The sequence below is a fragment of the Macaca mulatta genome, chromosome 15, assembly GCF_049350105.2.
Source record: "Macaca mulatta isolate MMU2019108-1 chromosome 15, T2T-MMU8v2.0, whole genome shotgun sequence".
Classification (NCBI taxonomy): domain Eukaryota; kingdom Metazoa; phylum Chordata; class Mammalia; order Primates; family Cercopithecidae; genus Macaca; species Macaca mulatta.
In genome coordinates this window covers 85,977,106-86,000,194 of record NC_133420.1, presented here as the reverse complement: position 1 = coordinate 86,000,194, position 23,089 = coordinate 85,977,106, and the positions used below count along the sequence as shown (strand labels likewise).

General features: G+C 36.2%; 1 protein-coding gene across 18 annotated transcripts in view; it reads right to left on the bottom strand.

The window, feature by feature from the left end:
- MPDZ (multiple PDZ domain crumbs cell polarity complex component) overlaps window positions 1–23,089 on the bottom strand; it is a 175,141-nt gene that overhangs the window by 44,994 nt on the left and 107,058 nt on the right. For all 18 annotated transcript variants that reach the window (XM_015117692.3, XM_015117694.3, XM_015117695.3 and 15 more), the window contains 4 exons: window positions 18,767–18,965; window positions 13,109–13,213; window positions 8,508–8,600; window positions 1,004–1,181 (listed from right to left, as the gene is read on the bottom strand). In XM_015117692.3, the coding sequence (XP_014973178.3) occupies window positions 1,004–1,181; window positions 8,508–8,600; window positions 13,109–13,213; window positions 18,767–18,965 (575 nt within the window). The remainder of the gene's footprint in view (window positions 1–1,003; window positions 1,182–8,507; window positions 8,601–13,108; window positions 13,214–18,766; window positions 18,966–23,089) is intronic.

Sequence of the window (23,089 nt, the reverse complement as noted above, 5' to 3'; positions counted from 1 at the left end):
TTATTTAGAAGTTGTCTCTTTTAGTCTACTCTGTAAATCCTGAAAACTCAGAAAATCTGGGTCAGGTACTCCTTTCTCTATCCTTCTAAATAAAATTATGCTTATCCCGATCAAATAATTTATCACACTGTTCTGAAGTGACTTGATTACTTGTCAAGTCTGTCCCACTTGGCAGGCAGGCACAGTGCCTTGTTTACTGTGGGATGCCCAGAGCCTGTTATAGCACCTGGAATGCAACAGCTGTTCCAGGAATATTTGTTGAGTAAATGAGTGAGTGACTTATGAGAGGAGAGTCTATTTAAAATATTGAACTTTGCTTTGAATTAAGAGATTACACACAACTTGACATGCTTCTAACACGTAACAAAATACACATACATGTGCACACACATGCACACAGGCACACACACAGAGCCTTCACTGATGAACACAGCACTGAAAAGGAGCGAGATCCTGGCTTTGACTAAGAAAGATTTACATGAAAGGTAACTGAGGTCTCAGCATTAAATATTTTACTAAAACAGACTCACTTGGGGAAAAAAAAACACACACACACTCATCCAACAAAGTTGATCTGCAATGAAATGATAATAATAAAGTATTTCTTGAAATACAACCTCATTAATAACTTAATTATATGTACATTTTGTGTGTGTACATATACATACATTGTATGTCTATATAATCTTAATTCAAATTTTTTCCCTGAGAATTGTGCTTTGTTCTTTCAAACAGAACATAATTATTTTACCTTGGAGCCAATTTTTTTAAATGGTTGGCTTTATCTCCAAACACCAGTCTCTATATCAAAACATATAATCTGTCATTATATACATAAGAGAAAATTATGTATGAAAATAAACAAATAAAAAGAAATAATTTAACCACACACATATTTTACTCGAATGCTGGGTTGAGTAACTAGTATGAAGATGACAATTCCCTTGGTACAAAGGATGGAGCAGGTGAAAAATTTTAGCACAGAAAGCTCACTGGAGGGTACCTCTACGATTCTATCTCCAGGTTTCAAGGTTCCATTTTTGCCAGCTGGACTATCTTCCAGAACATGTTTGATGAAAATGCCCCTCATCACTTCTCCGTTGCTTAGACGACTCCCCATCCCTCGTCCACCAACAATGCTGATGCCTAAGGATTTGCTTGGTTCTCTCCAGAGTTCCACCCTAAAAAATAAATAAAATTTTCAACTCTTAGGAAAAATCGTAAGGGTAAAGCTTCATGATACTGGATTTGGCAATGGTTTCTTATATATAACACCAAATGCACAGAGAACAAAAGAGAAAATAGATAAAATGTACTTTATCAAAATTAAAAACTTTTGTTCATTAACGATACTCTCAACAGAAAGGAAAAAAAATATTTGCTAATCACATATCTGATAAGGGATTCATATGCTGAATACAAAGGGAATTTCTAAAACTCAACAACAACAAAAAAAACAAGTGGTATAAAACACAGGCAGGTGTCTTGAATATATATATATATATATATGACCAATAAGTACATGAAAAGATGTTTAACATCACTAAATATTATGGAAATACAAATAAAAAGCACAATAAGATACCATCTCACATCCAACAGGATAGCTACTACCTACTAAAAAAAATCACACACACACAGAAATTAATAAGGATGCAGAGCATTTGGAACCCTTGTGTACTGTTGGTAGAAATGTAAAATGGTGCAGCTGCTATGGAAAAGAGTATATAGGTTCCTCAAAAAATTAAAAATAGAATTATCATATGATTCAGCAATTCCACTTGTGGGTATTATAACCAAAGAATTTAAAGCAGGATCTCAAAGAAATACTTATACACCCATGTTCACAATAGCCAAGACGAAGAAGCAAACCAATTATCTATCAAGAAATGAGTAGATAAAATACTATATACATTCAGTGAAATATTATTCAGCCTTAAAAGAGAAGGAAATTCTGAAACATACCATAATATGAATAAACCTTGAAGACATTATGCTAAGTGAAGTAAGCCATCTAAGTAAAATAAAGGACAAATGTCATTTAATTTCACTCATATAAGGTACCTAAAGGTACCAAATTCATAGAGGCAGAAAGTAGAAAGGTGGTTGCCTGGGATGGGAAGAGAGAAGAAAGGGGAGTTGTTGCTTAATGGGTATAGAATTACAGTTTTGCAAGCTGAAAAAAGTTCTGTAGATAGACGGTGGTGGTGATTGCAGAGCAATGTGAATGTACTTAATGCCACTGAACTGTACATGTAAAAATGGTTAAGACAGCTTAAAACAATAATAAAAATATTTTAACAAAATGAAATAAAATGTCATATATGTTAATTTTTACAAATATTACTTTGCTCAATTTATTAAGGTTTTACTAGTAGTAAAACAAGATAGTTTACCTTCTCAATTATGTGTCTTGTAGAATCTAATAATATATTAATGTCTTTCTGAAAATAATTTGTTATAAGTAAAACTGGACTCATACTCCAGGCTGTAGCACATACCAGTGTAAAAGGATGATTTTACTGGATCTTAGTATTACATATATTAAGCAATCAAAAAATTCAGCTACTGCTAAACAGATAGTAGCTTCTAACCTTAGCAACCAAATCAAAGGAAAGAACGCTCCTGGACACACTATGTCAGAAAGTCACCTCTGTAGAAGAAGTCATTCTTGCCAAGGCAGACGTGGTCACTAACAGTCAGGACATGAAGAGCAGTGACTGACAAAATCCTACAGGATATGATTTTCTCACTATCTCCCCAACCTCCCCTGCTGATATGATTTGGCTGTGTCCTCACCCAGATCTCAATTTAAATTGTAGCTCCCACAATTTCCACATATTGTTGGTGGGAGCCGGTGGGAGGTAACTGAATCATGGGGGCAGGTCTTTCCTGTACTATTCTCATGATAGTGAATAAGTCTCACAAGACCTGATGGTTTTATAAAGGGGAGTTTCCCTGCACAAGCTCTCTTCTCTTGTCCGCCACCATGTGAGATGTGCTTTTCACCTTCCACCACGATTATGAGGCCTCCCAAGCCACGTGGAACTGTGAGTCCATTAAACCTCTTTCTTTTGTAAATTGCCCAGTCTCGGGTATGCCTTTATCAGCAGCATGAAAACGGACTTAATACACCTGCAGTGGGCTCTGTACTTTTCTCTCTCCACTCTAGCTACCACATCATCTCCTCACTATTCCTTAAGTTCATCTGGCATGCTCCCCACTTGGGGCCTTGGGGCTTGCTAATTCCTCTGCCTTGAATACATTTCCCATACCCACAAAATAAAGACAGGAACTCATATGTAATAACCGCAAATAGCTATAAAAGCTATGAGTATATTTAAAGCACATGCATCTTGTGAAAAGGCAGGATGTAAGAAAGAGTAAGGTGATTTGCAGTGAGGTCTTTGGCCGAGATGAGTCAGAGCTCAGGTTGTTGGAGGAAAACAGACCAAACAGAACTTTAAGGAGATGATGAGGCCCTGCAATCTGCTCCATGCTGCACAAAGGAAGACAATGTTGGACATTAAGTAGGATAAGATAGCACTGTCAAACACGTTTTCAACACTGACATTTAAGGAGCTCCTAGAGAAGAGAAAAGGTTGAAGTAAGGACCCCTGCAAAATGATTGAGGTAAGAAGAGGCTGGCGATGAAAGAGTACCACAGAGAGGAGAGGACGGGAACCAGGTGAAATGAAAGCAGATGCTGAGGCACATCTTCCTTTGGCCAGTAACTCTTTTTTTTTTTTGACTGCAAATCTATAACTCTAGAAACTCTACCTGTTTAGTTTGAAAGGATCTTACCATGATCCTTGATCTTATAAAATCTTTGTTAATAAACTAGTTAAAATCCTATTCATTGTTTTCTCTTACTCCAGAAATTCTGTAACAGAAAAGAACCAACATCCACCATCCTTCCCTGTTTTTGTTTGTTTGTTTTTGTTTTTGTTTTGAGACAGGGTCTCATTCTGCAGCCCAGGCTGGAGTGCAGTGGCATGATCATAGTTCACTGCAGCCTTGACTTCCAACCTCAAAGTCCTGGGCTCAGGAACTCCTAAGCTCAAGTAATCTTCCCGTCTCAGCCTCCCTAGGCGCTGAGATTACGGGCATGAGCCACTAAAACTGTTCCTTCCCTGTTTTCTTGAAGCTGTTCCTAAGGCAAAATGGCAAAGGAGTTAGTAAGTTTAGCCATTGCACATATAGTACATTTTACATATAGTAAGTTCAGCCACAAGTGTACATATTTAACAATCCAGAATACATAGGTAGGACTCCTTAACTCTTTTCTTAAAAATAAAAAAATAAAAAAAAAGAAGGAAGGAAAGAAAATGTCTCCAAGAGCTCTTCGTGTTTGGTGCAAATTAGAAAGTGATTCTTACGACTTCTTGAGTAATACAAAAAAACATAAGTAACAGCAAATGTTTATTAAGGGTTTTACCATGTCTTCAGTATTATTCTCTAAGTAAGTTACATATACTTTCATTTAATTTTCATGTCATACCTATAAGGTAGACATTCTTACTGGCCCCATTTTACAAAGAGAAGAGACACAGAGAGGTTAAGTAACCTTTGGATAATAGCACCTTAGGTCTCATAGGGTTTGGCACAGATAGCAAAATACTTTCCCTGGAAGTAAAGGTTGTAAATCCTTAAAACAATGAAGACGATAATCAAAGACAGAACTGCCAAAATGACACAGCAGTGAGAAACCAAACTCATTATTCACTGAACAGAGAACAGAAACACAGTGAAAGAAAAAGGAGGCCTAGAAAAGAAACAACTACAGAATATGTTTGCTTCAGAGATCATTATGTAGGGGGAAAAAAATGGCAGCCTATTTGAGATTTACATATAGGTTTAAAAAGAATGAAATTCAGGAAGACAGAGCTGTTAAACACAGCTCTGAGGCCAGATTGCCTGAGATGTAAACTGAGACTCTGGGTGCCACTCCTGCTCTTTTGCTACTTAATGATTATGTGACACAGGGCATTTACTTAGTCTCTGTGTTACTTTTCTCAGCTTTGAAATTACAGCCAACAAGAGTCTCTGAACAGAGCTTCTGTGAGGATTAATTAATACATGTAGAGTCCAAAACCAAAGCTTTGGCACATAATAAGCAACCAATAAATCTTTTATTACTCGTTATGATGGTGGTGGTGGTGGTGGTGATGAAGGTGATGATTACTGTGGTAATGAAAGCAAGATATGAAACTGAAACTCAATCCATATAACAAATGACCAAATGTTCACCATACCTGATCAATCCTGTTATACCTAGTACACCTTGTTTATTTAGAAAAGGGGCCATTTTCCACCCATTAGATTGATAAAAAAACTTTTAAAAAAATGATCATATGATGTGGTAACAAGAATGTGGGGAAAAGGGAACACTCATATACTGGAAATAGAAATAAAAATTGGTATAGTGGCCAGGTGCGGTGGCTCATGCCTGTAATCCCAGCATGTTGGAAGGCTGAGGTGGGTGGATCACAGGTCAAGAAATCGAGATCATCCTGGCCAACATGGGGAAACCCCATCTCTACTAAAAATACAAAAATTAGCTGGATGTGGTGGTGTGCACCTGTAGTTCCACCTACTCGGGAGGCTGAGGCAGGAGAATCGCTTGAACCCAGGAGGAGGAGGTTGCAGTGAGTCAAGATCATGCCAGTGCACTCCAGCCTGGCAACAGAGGAAGACTCCGTCTCAAAAAAAAAAAAAAAAAAAAAAAAAAATTGATATAGCAATCTTAAAAAACAATCTGACAACTGAAAGTAAAAAATGCATATAAACTTACAGGCCAGCAATTCCAATTCCACTTCTGGATATATTCCCTAGATAAATTTTCATGTGTAAGTATAAAGAAATAAATATATTTACTGCACAGAATTATTATAATAGCAAATAACTATTAACTAATATGAATCTGACAATTAATAAACCATGGTATATTCATATATTGAAATGCAACACAACAACTAAATTGAATGAATTAGATCTTTAAGGTATCAAGCTTGACAGATTTACAAAACGTAAGAATTGAGAGAAAAATTAAGCAAAATGGAAAATACATGTAGTAGTATAATATCAATTGTGTAAAATGAAAATCACATGCAAAATAAAATATAACCTATTTTATAATATTAAAATTTATATTTTGCTAAAAAGAATTCTCTAGTTTCAAACGAATTAAATTTTTGTTGATTTCATGAATGACTGTCCCATTACATTTCCAATGCTATGAAGCATGTTAACAACACTAACTCCTAATTTATTAAAAGCTCTGGTTATTCCATTAAGCTTTCTTCTCATGCTCTATGAACTTCCCCTAGAAGTAGCTTAGTGCATCTAGGGGAAGCACTACATTAGTGAGTACAGAGTACCTTCTTAGAAGGATATTTGGAAACTTTGGACATATTCTTCATGTAAGGTTGTTAGCACTTTTAGAGCTATCTTAGGATTGCATGAAGGTTAAAAGCATAAAAATTTTCCAGTCCAGAAGTTATGTTCTTCTTTCTCATAAGAAAATTTCAGGATTCCTGTGTCAAAGGCTTTCTCTCTGTTTAGGTACCAGTGACAAATATTTTATCAATATAGACAAAGCCAACCACTGACTCACTATGTGTCAGGCACTCTGCTAAGGATTTTAGACGACACTGAATTTTCCCCCAAATACAAAAGATTCTATTATTAACCTCGTTTTACAGATAAAGTGGCAGAGACCTAGCAGAAATTAGGAAACTTGTCTTAGAAAGTACCAGAGCCAAAGTTCTAACATGGCTCTTACTGACACCAACCATTTTGCATACTGCCTTCTGTTTAATCCATTTTCATGCTACTGATAAAGAAATACCCGAGACTGGGCAATTTACAGAAGAAGGAGGTTTATTGGACTTATAGTTCCACATGGCCAGGGAAGCCTCACAATCATGGCAGAAGGCAAGAAGGAGCAAGTTACAGCTTAAGTGGACAAGAGCAGGCAAATAAAAGAGCTTGTGCAGGGCAACTCCCATTTTTAAAACTATCAGGTCTCGTGAGGCCCATTTACTATCAGAAGAACAGCATGGGAAAGACCCACCCCCATAATTCAATCACCTCCCACAGGGCCCCTCCCACAACATGTGGGAATTATGGGAACTACAAGATGAGATTTGGGTGGGGACACAGAGCCAAACTATATCACCTTCTAAAATCTACTTTTCCTCTTATAATATTGTTTCTAAAACTGACCAACCCATCTTTTTTTCTTGTGATTACTGTCCTCCTAAAAAATTCAAGTTTATCACCGTGACTACCTGCTACAAAACAGTTTCATTTAACTTATTTCCACCTCTAACCACAAATAAATATGACACTTAACACCTCAGAATATATTTTCTGCCACAGATCTAGCACTTATACCCTGTTCTCAATGTAGGCAGCAGTATAGAGAGCTTGATGGGAGTTTTTAAGTGAGCTAAGTGACTTCTGAAGAAACTGAAATAAGAAACTCATTTTAGATGGCTGAAAATCCATGCTGCTTCTTTGAAAGCAACATAAAATAATGTTTTTTATATTTTAAAAATATTTAAATGTGATGGCTACAGGTTATCACTGGTGGGCAGGGGAAATCATTAAATTGTACTGGCATTTATGAATATTACATATTCTTCTCTTGAGCATTTTATTTATTCACTATGTAACAAATATTAATGTTTACTAAACACAAAGCACCATCGTGATGGTGACCTTGAGTTTGGGGTGGATGTCCACTGATTACCTGTGTTTTACTCTAAATGTGAAATATCTTGTGTTCTTAAATTGTTTCATGTGTCTCTACATCTTGCCCAGCCAAGTACATTAGAGGTTTCTTGAGGCAGGATTTGCATCTTCTACTTACCTCCTTGTTATTCACAAAATCACTGGCTTTAAGTCTAGGTCCATAATCAGGACTCAGTAAATTCCTATTAAACTAAAATTGATTTTACTCAGTATAAACACATCAACATGCTTTAGTGATGCACGTGATACATCTAAGTATATTTGAGGATGTCATCTTATCTATTATACATGAAACTGGTCCTAGACAGATTATGACTTAGGATAAACTCGGCCTACGGTAACAAGACTACAAGGGTACTTTTACACACACACACACATACACACACATGTTTTGATATATGTTTGCCTATATAGTTTCTACAAATGCTAGGTAAAATTTAAATGAATACTTTTTGGTATACCTAAGATCAAACTCTACAGAATGTAATCCATTCCAACTATCTATGCATAATTTTCTTTAATTTAGTTCCTACTATGTGCCAGATCTCTCCATATATGTTAGTTTTAACCCTGTGTGATACACATTATTCTCTCCACTGTACACATGAAAAAAATGATGGGTTAGAAGTATTAAACAACTCACCCGATGTGACAAGAAGCAAGTTGTAATCCAGCACTTGAAACCACACCTGCTTATCTTTAAACCCTATATATCCATTGAGTGGGCTGAAGACAGAAAAAGTCCTTACCGCCTGGGCTGATTCCAATTGCTATATGCTGTGTTTTGAAGTTCACTTTCTTCGCCCTCTCCCTCTTCTCGCTCTGGTAATTCTGGGATGTCTCTGGTTAAAGAATTACACAATGAGTACCCCAAAATCCTAGTAAAAACATGCAAGATTATATGTACTCTACTATTGATTTAGCTAAAAATGCAGGACTGCTTTATATTTTCACCGTACACGGCCTTAAGTATAAAATATTTTTACATTGGGGGAAAGAAAAACCTAACCAAACAAAATTAAAACCTTGCTTTAGAATCAACCTACCATAGCGTAGAACTGAACGCTAAGACTCTTGTCTAGTCTGTTTTTTCCCTGATGAGACATGGGAGCACAAAGGAAAGGAATGGGAAAATCGGATAAATACCAGGTTTGTAAAGAAAACTCATTGAACAAGCATTTCTTAAATTCCTATAATGTGCAAGAAGCTAGAAGTACTATGTAGGTTTTAAGCATGTATGCACAGCCCTGAACCCTGTCCTGAATGAATTTCTCGTCAAGTTTGCCAAGAGTTTAGTATTTCTGCTTCCTAAGGATGGACCAATGATTTTCTTTCCATTTTCAAAAAATTAAGTGAAATGCTTGTGGTCCAGCTTCACCCCATCCAGAGGAACCTGGCACAGAATACTTCTTAAGGGAAGCAGTTTACAACGTATCTGTGTTCAAGGTCACTCTTCCACTTCTGTAGCAATTTAGATTTTGCCAAATGCCAGGCATGTAACAAAATGTGCCCAGTCTACTGATTGACTGTAAAGAAAACTGTACAATAATAACAATATCAAGACATATTTTGTTAGTCCAATGGAATACTTTGTATCAATAAATGATGCTGTGAGGACAACAGAGAATGGTTAAACTGATTATAGCCTGTGCCTCGGCTGTGGTAAAAATTGGATTGCTAAAGAAACATGTCCACATATAAAGCAAAGGCGGCTATAAAAATTCTGATTCAACAAATGTTTTCAGTCGATATTTACAGAAATTGAAGAATTAAAAGAAAGTATGTAAAATTACAGCCATTCTCCCCTGACAGGAATACTGAACTCTCTCAAATGATATAATATTTAGAATTCAAGATCAGAAGTCAGCTAATTCAGTCATCCATCTGAGCTTTAATGCGCTTTGCAACATTTCTGGCAAGCAAATATCCAGGCTCTCCCAGAACATCTCATTCTTTCTTAGACCTGAATGTTAAGTTTTTGTTTTTAAGCTACTAGAGTAAAATCTATTTGCTATTGGTCCTACCCATTGGTTTTGTGTTTGAATTTCCCTCCTGTGCAATTAAAGAATAAAGCTCTGAATGAGGCTAGGGTTCCCAGAGTCTAAGTCTGACTAGGGTAGGAATGGCGGGAAGAGCTCCAAGAGGGAGATCCTAAAAACGATGTCAAAGAGTTGACAGAGAAATATTAAAAGTGAAATCTTCATCCAGAGGATGCAAGGCAGAGAGGTTAAAAACTAGCACTAACCTTCTGGAAATACAACGGGAAAGAATATGATGAAGAAAGCTGACTTAGAAGACAGACAAGAATTATAACTTAGAAACAGTCCTTAAAATACTCAGTGACAGCTAGGGGATGTGGGGAGGTCCTCAGCCCTAAGGCCTAAGCAGTGGGAGCTATTCAGAAACAGTGTAGCCAAATTGCATCTTGCTTCTTCCTTTTTAGGTACAAGAAGATGAATATCCTGAATAATCCAATACAAGGACCCCGGTCTCTTCAGATGATTCTATAATCTTGAATCCTTTCGCAAACCCCATATATGCTCCTCTACATGTGCTGATTATTGTTTACTCATCTTAGTGTGTGGTTTCAGGGACTCCAGTGTCATGTCTTCCTGCATGCACTCAGCCAAGAAAGAAGTCAATCAACTGCTTTTCCACTGTCTTAAACCACTGAATACCAACAAAATTTTTATCAACTATAATAAGTAGATCTCTTTATATCTGCAAATATGTACCAGGTAAAGTAACTGGCAGAAAGTCACATGGTGAGAAAGATACATGATGAGAAAAACAGTATAGGTGAGATTTGGATCGAGGGCAACTTACCATAAAACCTGAGTTCTTAACTTCCATGCTATATGGTCACATATTTTTACATGGTGCATGCTTCGTAGACTTCTGCAATTCCTTCCTTGCATCCAATGGTAAGAACACGGATTATGTTTACATTCTACACTTGGCTCTGGCATTTATTAGCTGTGGGAAAGTTACTTAACCTTTCCCTGCTGTAGATTGTTCCACCAAAAATGCATATCTAGTTGCTCTATTTTAAGCATTCTGATATCCATAGAAAATACACTTTCTCTGCAGTGAAGCAGCTAGTCATAGCATAGGACAATCCAGGCTATTCTCTTTTCTGTGCTTGGAGGAAGCACAGTGCTCAAAGTGGCTTTCTTTCTAATAACTTTTGAGTATTTTAAGGCCCTAGAACTTAACAAGACTCAGATGTTAGCTGGTGTATTCTTTAAGTCAGTCATTTGATACAACCTTTCAGAGAGACATTGAAATAATTTGTTTTACCAGTTTGATAGGAAGCACTGGGAAACTATAATCAACTCATGTCATTAACCCAATAGTGGAAATTCTGGAATGTGGCTGAGCTTTATACAGTGTAAAAGTAAATATAGTTGTCTCCTCTATCCCTCGTATCCTTGAGTCCAACATCCATGGATTAAACCAAAAGCAGACCAAAAATATTTGGGGAAAAAATAGATGGTTGCATCTGTACCAAACGTGCACTTTTCTTTTTCTTGTCATTATTTAAAAATATACATATAACAACAACTTACATAGCCTTTACATTGTATCAGGTATTATAAGGAATCTAGAGATGATTTAAAGTATATGGGAGAATGTGTGTAGGTTACGTGCAAATACTACATCATTTTATACAAGGGATTGAGCACCCGTGGATTCTGATCCGTGGAGAGTATTGAAACCAATCCCCAACAGATAATGAGGGACAATTATATCCTTTCCCCATAATATTCATGAGGCCCCAAGGACCATGCCATTCCTTCCCTTTATTAAACAAATAACATACCTTCCCCTTCCCTGACACTTTCTGTATTCTGTAGTCATCTGTAATGTGCAGAGGAAGCAGTGAAGCAAGATCACAATGAATGTAAGGTCACTGGAGACCGTGGTGTTCTGGGATGTTCTCACATCCACTAAAGAATGGTAGAACTCGGCTGGGCATGGTGGCTCACGTTTATAATCCCAGCACTTTGGGAGGCGAAGGCGGGTGAATCACCTGAGATCAGGAGTTCAAGACCAGCCTGGCCAACATGGTGAAACCCCATCTCAACTAAAAATACAAAAAAATAGCTGGGCGTGGTGGTGGGCACCTGTAATCCCAGCTTCTCAGGAGGCTGAGGCAGGAGAATCACTTGAACCCGGGAGGCAGAGGTCACAGTGAGCCAAGATCGCGCCATTGCACTCCAGCATGGGCAACAAGAGTGAAACTCCGCCTCACACACACACAAAAAAGAATGGTAGAACTCTTCTGAGAAGACCTCAGAGTGCTTGCAAGGCCATTTCTGCTCTACCACATGCTTACAAGAAATTTGGTAGTCAGTTGCCAGCACAACTGAAAAACACAGGTCCACAACTGAGAGTGTAGAATGGTACATTCTTCATGGAAAAGTGATTTGACATTATTTCTCTCCCTGATCTTGACTCAGTCAGCAGCAGCATCAAAACCCAGTTCCTCCCTTTCCTAAGAAAAAAGAAAATGTTCCCTTTATTATTTAAAGGCTCTTAATACATTGTATATCAAGTGCCTTTAAAAAGCCAAACACTGTTTCCTAACATGCATACATGCTAACAGGTTCAGCTCAACATTCTCCAAAAGAGCAAGAAAATTACAAACAAAAAATGTTCTGGTCTAGGCATGGTGGTGCATGCCTCTGAATCCCAGTACTTTGGGAGGACGAGGTGGGCAGATTGCTTAAGCTCATAAGTTTGAGACCAGCCTGAGCAACATGGCGAAACCCCATCTCTACAAAAAATACAAAATTAGCCTGACGTGGTGGCACATGCCTATAATCCCAGCTACCTGGGAGGCTGAGGTGGGAGGATCCATGAAGTGCAGGTGCAGCAGGTAGAGGCTGCAATGAACTGTAATGGCACAACTGTACTCTAGCCTGAGCAACAGAGTGAGGCTCTGCCTCAAAAAAAAAAAGAAGTTTCTGAATTTGTATGCTTGTTAATAAAAGAATAAATAACATTTCTGAAGAAGTTTGATAATATTTATGAAAGAATAAGAAACATCATACAATTTCTTCTGTTCTAAGAAATTAATGAAATAATACTCCTTTGGGACAAATTATCAAAAATCAACATGTTAAAAGTGATACATTGTGCAGTAGAATTAAATATTAATTTATTAATTTGAATATCTGTTTCTCAAATTTTCCATACTATATAATAATTGCTTATATAACTGAAGGAAAGGGAAGAAGAAAAGGATTCAGACCTTTTCTTTGCTCTAATCCTCCCTGACTCTGAATTCCAAATTCTCTACAACTTGCTGTATCATTCATCGCATTTGATTTAATGTTTCACTTACCTGCCAGTGTATGAAGAAAAAATATCCAATGCCATTATTTTTCCAGATTGTTGTCCTAAGCTTATTTTGAACTCTTCCAAATGTTCTGCAGGCACATAAGTAATTCTGGAAGAAACCAGAATCCATGGAAGTGAAGGGAAATAATATTTTGCCTGTTAGGAAAAGCTTCTAAAATAAAGGAAACAAATCATATTGTCCTTTTCTCCCTACTTTTTCACACAGCTCATTTAATCAGTATATTCAGCAGAGAATCCAAACTTCAATAGGATAGAGTATTCTATAGGGAAGAATAACAACAGAAACTAAGTTTTTAAATGCTGCTGATTCACTATGTGTTTACCAATCAACAGGCAGGGAAGGAAAACAATTATTTATATTGTAAAATGAAAAGGCTAACAACAATTTTTTTAATATTAGGAAGATCTACAAATCCCTAGAATAACAATTGTCAGTAATAACATTAATTTTGCCCAAAGATTTCTGGGATCTCTAGCAGAAACAAATTAGGTATACTCTATTAAAATACTGAATATCACAAATTACTTTGCATCTTTCTATAATACATAATTAATTCTAGAGATTAACAAGCATTATCAACAATTATGTTAGCTCTATTAAGTTATGAACTCTCAAGTCTGAAGTATGAGACTAAACCATTTGAGTTTATGGAAAGACTTACTAATTTGTAGCAATTTTTAAAAATTCACTCTGGTCTCAAAGAAAAGTCTACTATTTACACGTGAATGGCCATCTACTAATTCAACAAGTACTGACTGAATGCCTATTATGTGGAAGACACTGAGCCAAATGCTGACTCTTGCTGTAATGTTCAGAAACTGATACATAAAAATTCAAGTTTACTGCTTTCCTGTAAGGCTTCTTACATAGTGGACACACTTTTTAAAGCAAGCTGTTTCAAGATCTTCAAGTTAATGAATAGTAACATAAGAGAAATACAGTATCTGAACTCAATACAGCATGTTTGTGCAACTAAAAATTAGAAATCACAAAGAGGTATTAAATCATCTGTCCATAATTTAGCTGTTAAAATAATAAGTATACAAAACCTCAGCACTGGAGGGCAAAGGTAAAAAGATTGTCTTTTATGTTATAATGAAATAAAAAATTAAACCAGTGTCATAATTTACTGAATGAGTAGTATACATAATTTCAAACATATTGGTTATTCTATAGAAAGCATTCACTCATTTACTTCAAAGTGTGAGGTCACTTGGGTTTGGAGTCGGAAGACACAGTTCTGCTACCATACAGAGTGTCATGGGGTAAATCACCACTGCTGAACCTCCATACCCTCTACCACAAAAAGGATGCCACTTTCGTGATGCTACTGTAAGCTGAGAAGCACAATCCAAATAGAAGTGAGTGCTCTCACAGGTCATCAGCTCTCCTGGTCATACTGATCACTCGGGCAGAATACACGGAGCCTTTGGGAATCTCTTCATGACACTTTTACCTCAAAGGTCAAAAAATGAAGCAGAAAGTACAGATCAATGGATTTAAGACTAGGCTGGCTGAAAAAGTTGCATTCTAATTCTGGCCCTATTTAATTTATTCATCTATAAAGACACCTTCTCTAAGATGCTACAAAAATATATTGAATAGCACATTTGCTTTTATCCCTTCAAACAATACATTATGTCAGGACAGAAGTCTGATTATATTTTAAACAATGAAAAAATAAAATAAAGGTAAACATGAAACCTAAAATATGAAAAGGCTATTGAAGAAGACTGGTATTATTCCTGAAGATTCAGTAAAACTCATATAAATAAAACATAAGTTTAAAAAGCCAGGAAAAGGTCAGGGAAAAAAGGCAGGATAGAATAGCAAAAATAATAGCAATCAGTACAAAGTCTTTAATTTTTTTATTGGTTTGAGAAAGAAGGTAAAGATGTTTCTTCCCAAACAATGTTAAAAATGAGTTTTTCTTTATATTTGTTCAAAGTTGTTTTTTCTTTTGAGTAGCGGAGGCATTTACAAATATTTTTCTGATACTTTGCGTAGTAGTGAGAAAGAGTAGAGACGGCAGTTTTCCTAACTATTTAGCCACTACAGAGTGAGGCCACCAGAACAAGCATCCCACAATGCAACAGAACATGCAGAGCCATGCTACCACAAGCCTGGTCACAGGATCATACAAAACCTCCGAATGGCCAGCAAAAATGCCAAAGCTAAATTACGAGATGCAAAAACACACTGAAAATGCTTATTTGAGAGTTGAATTAAAAATTCAAACTAACTTTTGGTTACACATGGACTAACTTTTGGTTACACATGGACTAGAAGAAAAAAGAATACCATTAGTGATGCTGAAATGCGATATGGCTATTAATGCAGAGACTATTCCTGCACGTGCAGACAGGATCGTTCCCTTACAAAGGAGCTTGAAAGCTTCATAATTGGAAAATATGATTTTCAAGAGTTCACAATCATCAGTACAATGTGAAAACGTAACAATCTCATAGCTCTGTTGGATTTTATGTTCTTATTTAAATAAAGAAAACAATCCAAAATGTATATACGAAATCCATATCTGGATCTATCCTTGCATTGGGACATTACAAAAGCACAAAATTGTTTTCACAGACAAGTTGTAACACACAGCCATAATGAGCTTTTGAATCACTGATACTCACACATAAAAGGGGGCTCGATCGTCAGCAGGTGCTGCAGAAAATCTAGAATGTGAAGCATACGCCGCGGCATCTTTTTACAATGGTGTTAACAAATGTCAATGTCTTGTGCTGAATGTGAGATGCATACATATGTAGTTAAAAGTGGGTGCTCCTGGTTGTTTTTTTTTCCCCTTTCCACTTCCCTCCCATCTACACCTCCCCCAGAAAAGCATCTGCTCTTTACTAGTGTCTATAGCAGTGATTATTAACAAGCATGAAAAAATGTAACTGCAATCAATCTTTTATTCCTTGATCAGGAATTCATCCCACACTTTAGGTTAAGGCAGGTGAATTCTGATTCAGCTCAGTAATTATCTGGCAGATGTTATAAGCAGCTGCTGCTAAGCACAAAACCCTGGCTATTATTACAGAAATATAAGAGCTCCTGGCAAGGTGGAGTGAGAAGTGAAACAGAATGCATTCTGGTGAGGCTTCGCATCTGGTTTTCCATAGAAAATAATGAAACCTGGATCTTAAACTGGCTGTTCTTGAACTCTTGAAACTCAAATTATCTACCCATGCATGCATGAACACACACACACAAAAGTTCCTAGCTATCTATCGTAAATGGCAAAAAAGAAATCCAGTGCATTGTCTCAACAAGCAATGCTTTCCCTAAAAACCAATCAGTTATGTAACTGAACCACAGTCTCTTTTTTTAAAGTCCCTACAATACACCCCTCCACCACCACCCAGATTAAGCTAGGTTCACAAAGAAAAATAATGAGAAAGAGATGTGGATGGAGCCTAGATCCAGGTAATGAGCACAAAGCTTAATGGGCCCGAGGCAATGTTATGGTTCCATTCAGAGTAATGGAAGGACTAAATGTTCCTTTTGGGAAGATTATTCACAATGCTTTCAAGGTAATTCTAAACCTTTTGCTTCACGAAACAAGTGGTAAGAGAGGGACAGGGCCAAAAACACTTCATGCAAAATGCACAGAACATGCTGCTCAGCCCTGGTCAACCTAAATGGCTCTTTGTGTTTTAAAATCTAACATATTTTTGTTTCTAAAAAAGCATTATGTAAGGATGATTTTAGTTTATTTTTATCATTACTCAATGAGTTAAGCTATGACCATTTGAATCAGAGCATCTTTAAGGCATGTGAGAAGAAATCAATGTGTTTTGAATATCTGCATGTGTGTTTACCTATATGAGAGCAAGACTGACTGAATGAATGAATGGATGATTGATTTCCAGAGGAGGGAAGGTTGTATGATTTTTCTTCTTTTTAAAATAATTTAAGGTTCTATAGTACATTTTGCCTCCTGAGATCCTAAAGCAAGTACTTATGAAGCTAGCTCTCTAGATATCTTTGATAGTCATAATAAAGCTTCTGCCCACATGACAGGGTAAATTCTGCTGAATTGGTGGGAGAGGGGAAACGGAAACACAAAACAAAAAAATAAGGAAAGGGGAAAAAAGACTTTGAGACTGAAAATGTACCTCAAAAGTTTTCTAGAGTTGACCAGATGCATGACTTATGCTAAACTGGTGTCACAATCGTCTTATTTTTTAACCACTCTTAAAGTTCTGCAGTACATTAGAACTGAGGGGTAGGGCTAGTACCAAGTACTAATTCTGGTGATCAGAATGCCAAAAAGTGGGCAACAGAGCAGTATCAGCACACACAGCATAAATGTACATCATGGCACAATAAATCAGATGAACGGTTACTAGGTCGTCTGCATTTTATACTACATCTAATCCACGTAAACTAAAACCCCTGCAATAAATACATAGATCTATGCCATGGAACACTGGCCATAAGTGGTAAGGAAAACACTTGAAGTTTCTCTTTTCTTATGATAAAAGGACTGACATTTTTAATGAGGTTCACTTGTACTCCAATTATTATAAGGCAATTAAGGAAGAGTAACATGATCTGATGATCTGTTCAACTGTAAATAAAAGTCAAAAAAGCATACAAAAATATGAAAGCCCATTAGTGAGGATTTTGCCTAAAAATAATACTTCTTTTATATAAGACAGAGGAATCTGTTCCAAATGGTATATACTTTTCTTTTTATTGACCACAGAATGAAAAACAGTCTGTACAGCTTTTATTACCTAAGACCTAGCAATACATACTTTGCAAAAGGACTGGTAATAGAGAATGTAGTCAGTAAAATAACATTAATACAAAAAAGTCTCCCACACTAGTAATCATTATATCGATTTTAGGTAAACAATCTTTCCCTGAGCTCTTATTTTATGATGTTATCCCTCATACATTAAAAACAAATATTCAAAGATTAATGCTAGAGGAAAACGTCACATTGATGAAGTGTCACAATAAAGTAATGAGCTGATTTTTATGTTGGCTCGAGGAATGTTTAGTGACTTAAAAACCAAACCACATATATGATGTGCTTTTAGTACATTATGGGATTACTGGAAATTTTAAGCACTTCCTGACAAAATATCCTCCATGACCTACTAACAGACCATACCAATATATTGGTCTATCCCCTGGGGTCATGAGGTAGCTCAAGAAAGGGTAAGTTTTGGGTCAGATGGACACTGTTTTATCTGGTCTTTTGCATGCATGGCCCTTAAAGAACTGTCTTAGTTCTAGGATTCACACAGGTCAATTAGGTAGGGTACAATTCCTTATAATGGAGCCAATCCAAACATCTTTCCAAGATCCCAAAAGTGGGCCCTCTTGCTCTGTGAGAATCATTGCATCCCCAACTTCTATGGTTGTTGTAGAAATCACTGGAGAAGTATAATTAAAAATACAAAGCAAGGTTTCCAAATTTTTAATATTGCTATAGTCTCCAAGAAACTATACTTACAATCGAGAACTACTCAAAAATAGTCAATTTCTTGAGTGATTTATGTTTAAAAAAATGTGAAAACATTTGTATCTCAAACAGAAGTGTATACTGAAAAAGAATTCTGGTTAATTGAAATTCCTGAATTTCCCAAGCCAAACTGGGCTCCAAATGATACTTACTTTATGTCAGGGCCAATGAGAGAATGTCTTCTCAACATAGCTCGTGCCTGGGCATTGGTTACACTGATGGTAGACTCTTCATTAATGGACAAGATGCAGTCCCCAACGGCAATCCGGCCATCTCGACTAATGGCACCTCCATGAATAATGCTTCGAACAATCATCCCCAAGCCATCTTTATTAGCACTAACTGTCATTCCTACAGGAAAAGAGAAATGCAAATATAATTAAATACATGATTTTCCAATTCATTTTAATTTGAATTTAATAATTTCTATGATTTATATATTAAAAAATACGAGTAACATTTTAGTCAATAAAAAGCACAGCAAAAACAGGAAAAATGTTTCTAACAAAAAATATTAAAAAGTGTTTCTAACAAAAAATATTTTTAAGTAAATTTGTAAATGTTTGTGAAATTGTATATAGTCAATACATTATAAATCAAACAGGTCTACATTGTGGAATGAATGTAATTTAGACCATGTGATGTGCTGACCCCTTGAATAGAAAGGTCTCTCAGGGAAAGTACTATGATAGCATCAAATCAGTTTTACAATATTAGATCATCTCTTACACATAAAAGAGAATAAAAGGACTACAAAAGGAAAACTCATTCTATAAATTAAGCAATTATCCGCTATTACCTTATTCCTTTATCACTTGTTCATTCAAGATCTATTTACTATATGGCTAATATGTGCCAAGTACTATGTTGGTTGCTTAGGATAAAAGCATAGCACAGAATTCCTAACATCAAGAAGCCTGTATTGAAGTCTTCACACCTGGAGCCTATCACAGTGGTGTCCGAAAGCATAGTAGTTCGTTGAAATGAATTTGTGTGAACTTAATCTATTTCCATTTTATCTTTGAACTTCAATAAGCTTCTAATTTGGATATTAAATTGCTCTCTTTTCATGTCCCCTGGGTATCTCACAGAAAATGCAATCTTAGCATGCATAAAATTGAACCTGCAATTTTTCATCTTACTTTATTTCACCATTTTTCTTCCCTTTTTTGGTAAATTGCACTACCACACTACCCTCCATTATTCAAAGTAGAAATATTGGGGTCTTTCTTGATGCATACCTCTCTCTTATCCCCTGTATTTAATCCAACACCAAATCCTGTCATTTCTATTCTCAAAATTTATCTTGAATCCATTTACCTACATTTTTCCATTTAGATACTAACTCTAGACTAAGTCAACACCTTCTCTTGCCTGACTTTTTGCAAAAGCCTCCTTCCTAACTGGTCACCTGCCTTCCATGATTATCTCCTCCAATGCATACTTCCCTCAGAAGACAGAGAGGCCATTAAAAAAAAAGACAAGTAATATCCTATCAGTCCCTTGGTTGCAACTCTTCAATGGTTTCCTGTTATAGTAACACACAACACACTTGCTCAGCACAGTCTATAGGCCAGGGGTACACTGGCCTTTGCAGTGTGAATCCTTGCACTGTGTTATGTCCTTCTTGGTTCCCTGAGTTCTAGCAACAAATACATCTCATCTCTGTCCATTTTGAAGTCTTTGCCTGACACCTTCTTTCGGCAGCTCTTGCATAGCTAACTTCCTCTCACTCTTCAGTATCAGTTCCTCAAAAAGTCCTTCTCAACAGACTCTATCTGAATTAATGTTCACTCCTCACTCTATCCTCACTCTATTCGTTGAAAAATATAAAATCTTAAAAATTATATTTGAAACTTTGCAAAAATAATGTAAGTTCACTTAAAATGAAGTGTTGAAAGTTTCTTCCAAAACAAAATTATATAATTAAACAAGCTATGGAGAGATATAAAGCTACCAGGGTATTTATAAAAACTTTTCTTTGACAGATGTCACAAATTCCTTTTTAGGTTTTCATATATTTAAAAAAATGATGTCTTTCCAAATATTAATTCTACTCATACCAAATCAGATATGATATTTCAAACATTTTAAAAAATGATTCTGATTATGTTTCTAGCCTAACATCTCATATGTGGATATGGGCAATCCAGGCTCCTACTTATTTTTTTCTGATAGAAATAAAACATTTTTAAAGGTACTTAAAACATTCTGTTAAGACGCATACTAACGATTTTTCAGTGTATTGTTAAGAATACACCTCTGCTTACCATAAAACAATAAGGTATCATTTAGGAGAGAAAAAAGGCTGGATCTGAAATTTTTCAAAAGGTACTCTATTTTGTACTGTTAAAGCCAGCCTTCCCAGCAATATCCACAATACAACTGTACTTTGGTAAAATAAAAATGTGTCAGCACAAAGTAAAATTTAACTCAGTGGATCACACTGGGAATCTAACTCATTGTCTTTTTCTCATTAGCATCATGCAGACTACAATAAGGCAAGACACAGACATGAAACCTGTCATGAGCTATGGCCGACATGATCTCTGAATTCACTTTTAATAGCATATTTAACTCATGACTCTCAGCTATTATGCTGTCAGGTCACATCAACCATGTAAACCAGGAGGTCAACATCAGTTAGCTGAGTTTATACTTTCCTTTCACCAAACGACAATTTTCAACGTTCAATAACTTGGAGGTAATCTCCAATAACTAGATTTTGGTTGTAACTTGTAAGATCTTTCCATTTTATTCGTGGAAGAAGTATGAAAGAATATCCCAAATCCCAAATCGTGTGCTTTGGAAATAGAGAACCGGTTACGAATCTGAATTATTCCACCACTTCCAATCAGCACAAGCTTGGGCATCTGACTTAACCTCACACAGAGCCTCAGTTTACTTATCTCTAAAAAGGGATGACATTTGCTCTTATGGTTGTTTAAAGAATTAAGTGAGAAACACATATGTATAGTAACTTTCAAAACACCTGACACAAAGTGTACAACAAAATTTAGTCACAAAACTAAAAACAAAACAAAACTCATAAAATATGTTTAAAATGCATCTCTCTCCCAAACCAAGGTTACATTGCTCCCTAAAGACTAAATGTAAATATTAATTCAGCTTCAAAATGAAGCTTGTTATTACAACAATCATAATGTGCCCTTGGGTAACTCAAGTATTGAATGTATTGTATGCTATATGTGAAAATCAGAGACAGACAGGTTTGAGTTCTGACTCTACCTCTTTAAAGGTTGAGTAATTTCAGAGAAATTCCTGAGTCTGTCTATGTTTCTGTATCTAATCAGTGAAGGGAAGATAAGACTTCCTTTCTTTTCCCCTGAAGAACCTTGTTTTTTACCTTCAAGTCCAAACACCACATCATTAACCAAGGGACCACAGACTTACGAAAAAGCATCAAGATTAGAATTTTTTAAAGGTCACTATATGCATGTGTACATTTATTAATGTATCTGTATTTCTGTATACAACATTTTCATTCTAATTTTAACAAAATTCAAAAACCCAAATGATTCATGAAATCAAAACAATGGATTATGACAGATTTACAGAAACCTGCCATTTATTAAAACTTCTTCTGGTTATCACAAGACAAAGAAACAAATTATCCACAAAGCTAAAACTGCAAACAACTGCTTATAGCTGATTAAGGGGAGACTATGAATCTAAGAAAATGAGCTCACTGATAGACCCCTTCATAACATACTTTTCCACCAGTACAAACCCAGCCTCTATTTAGACTGCCTAAAATACTATTTATCACACTTCTTGTTACTTCAAGTTATACAGCCAACACCTTCCTACACTAAAGCTTTATTGAATGCTTTATTTTAATATTTACACAGATTTTTCAAGATTCCTTTACATTTAGTTATTCGAAGTGCTACAGAAATCTGAACATTGAGCATCTCCTGTCAAATGAGATAACAGAGTAATGTTCTTGCCTTGGCATGCAGTAAATTTTAACTCCAAAATGCCAGAGGAACCTCACTGGGTCCCAGGAAATCAAAAAGCCAGGGAGAAAGCCCTATAAACATATTGGGCATATCAATAATGGAAATGAAGCAGAAAAGTTAAACTAATTGTGATTTACAGTTTTGTATTACAGTGTGAATGGTAAACTAATGGTGCTGTGATTTCACATTTAAATGTCTTACTTTTTTTTTTTTTTTGAGACAAAGTTTCACTCTTATCACCTAGGCTGGATTGTAGTGGCATGATCTCGGCTCACTGCAACCTCAGCCTCCCGGGTTCAAGTGATTCTCCTGCCTCAGACTCCCAAGTAGCTGGGATTACAGGTGCCCACCATCATGCCCAGCTAATTTTTTGTATTTTCTGTAGAGACGGGGTTTTGCCATGTTGGGCAGGCTGGTCTTGAACTCCTGACCTCAGGTGATCCGCTTGCCTTAACTTCCCAAAGTGCTGGGATTACAGGCGTGAACCACCAT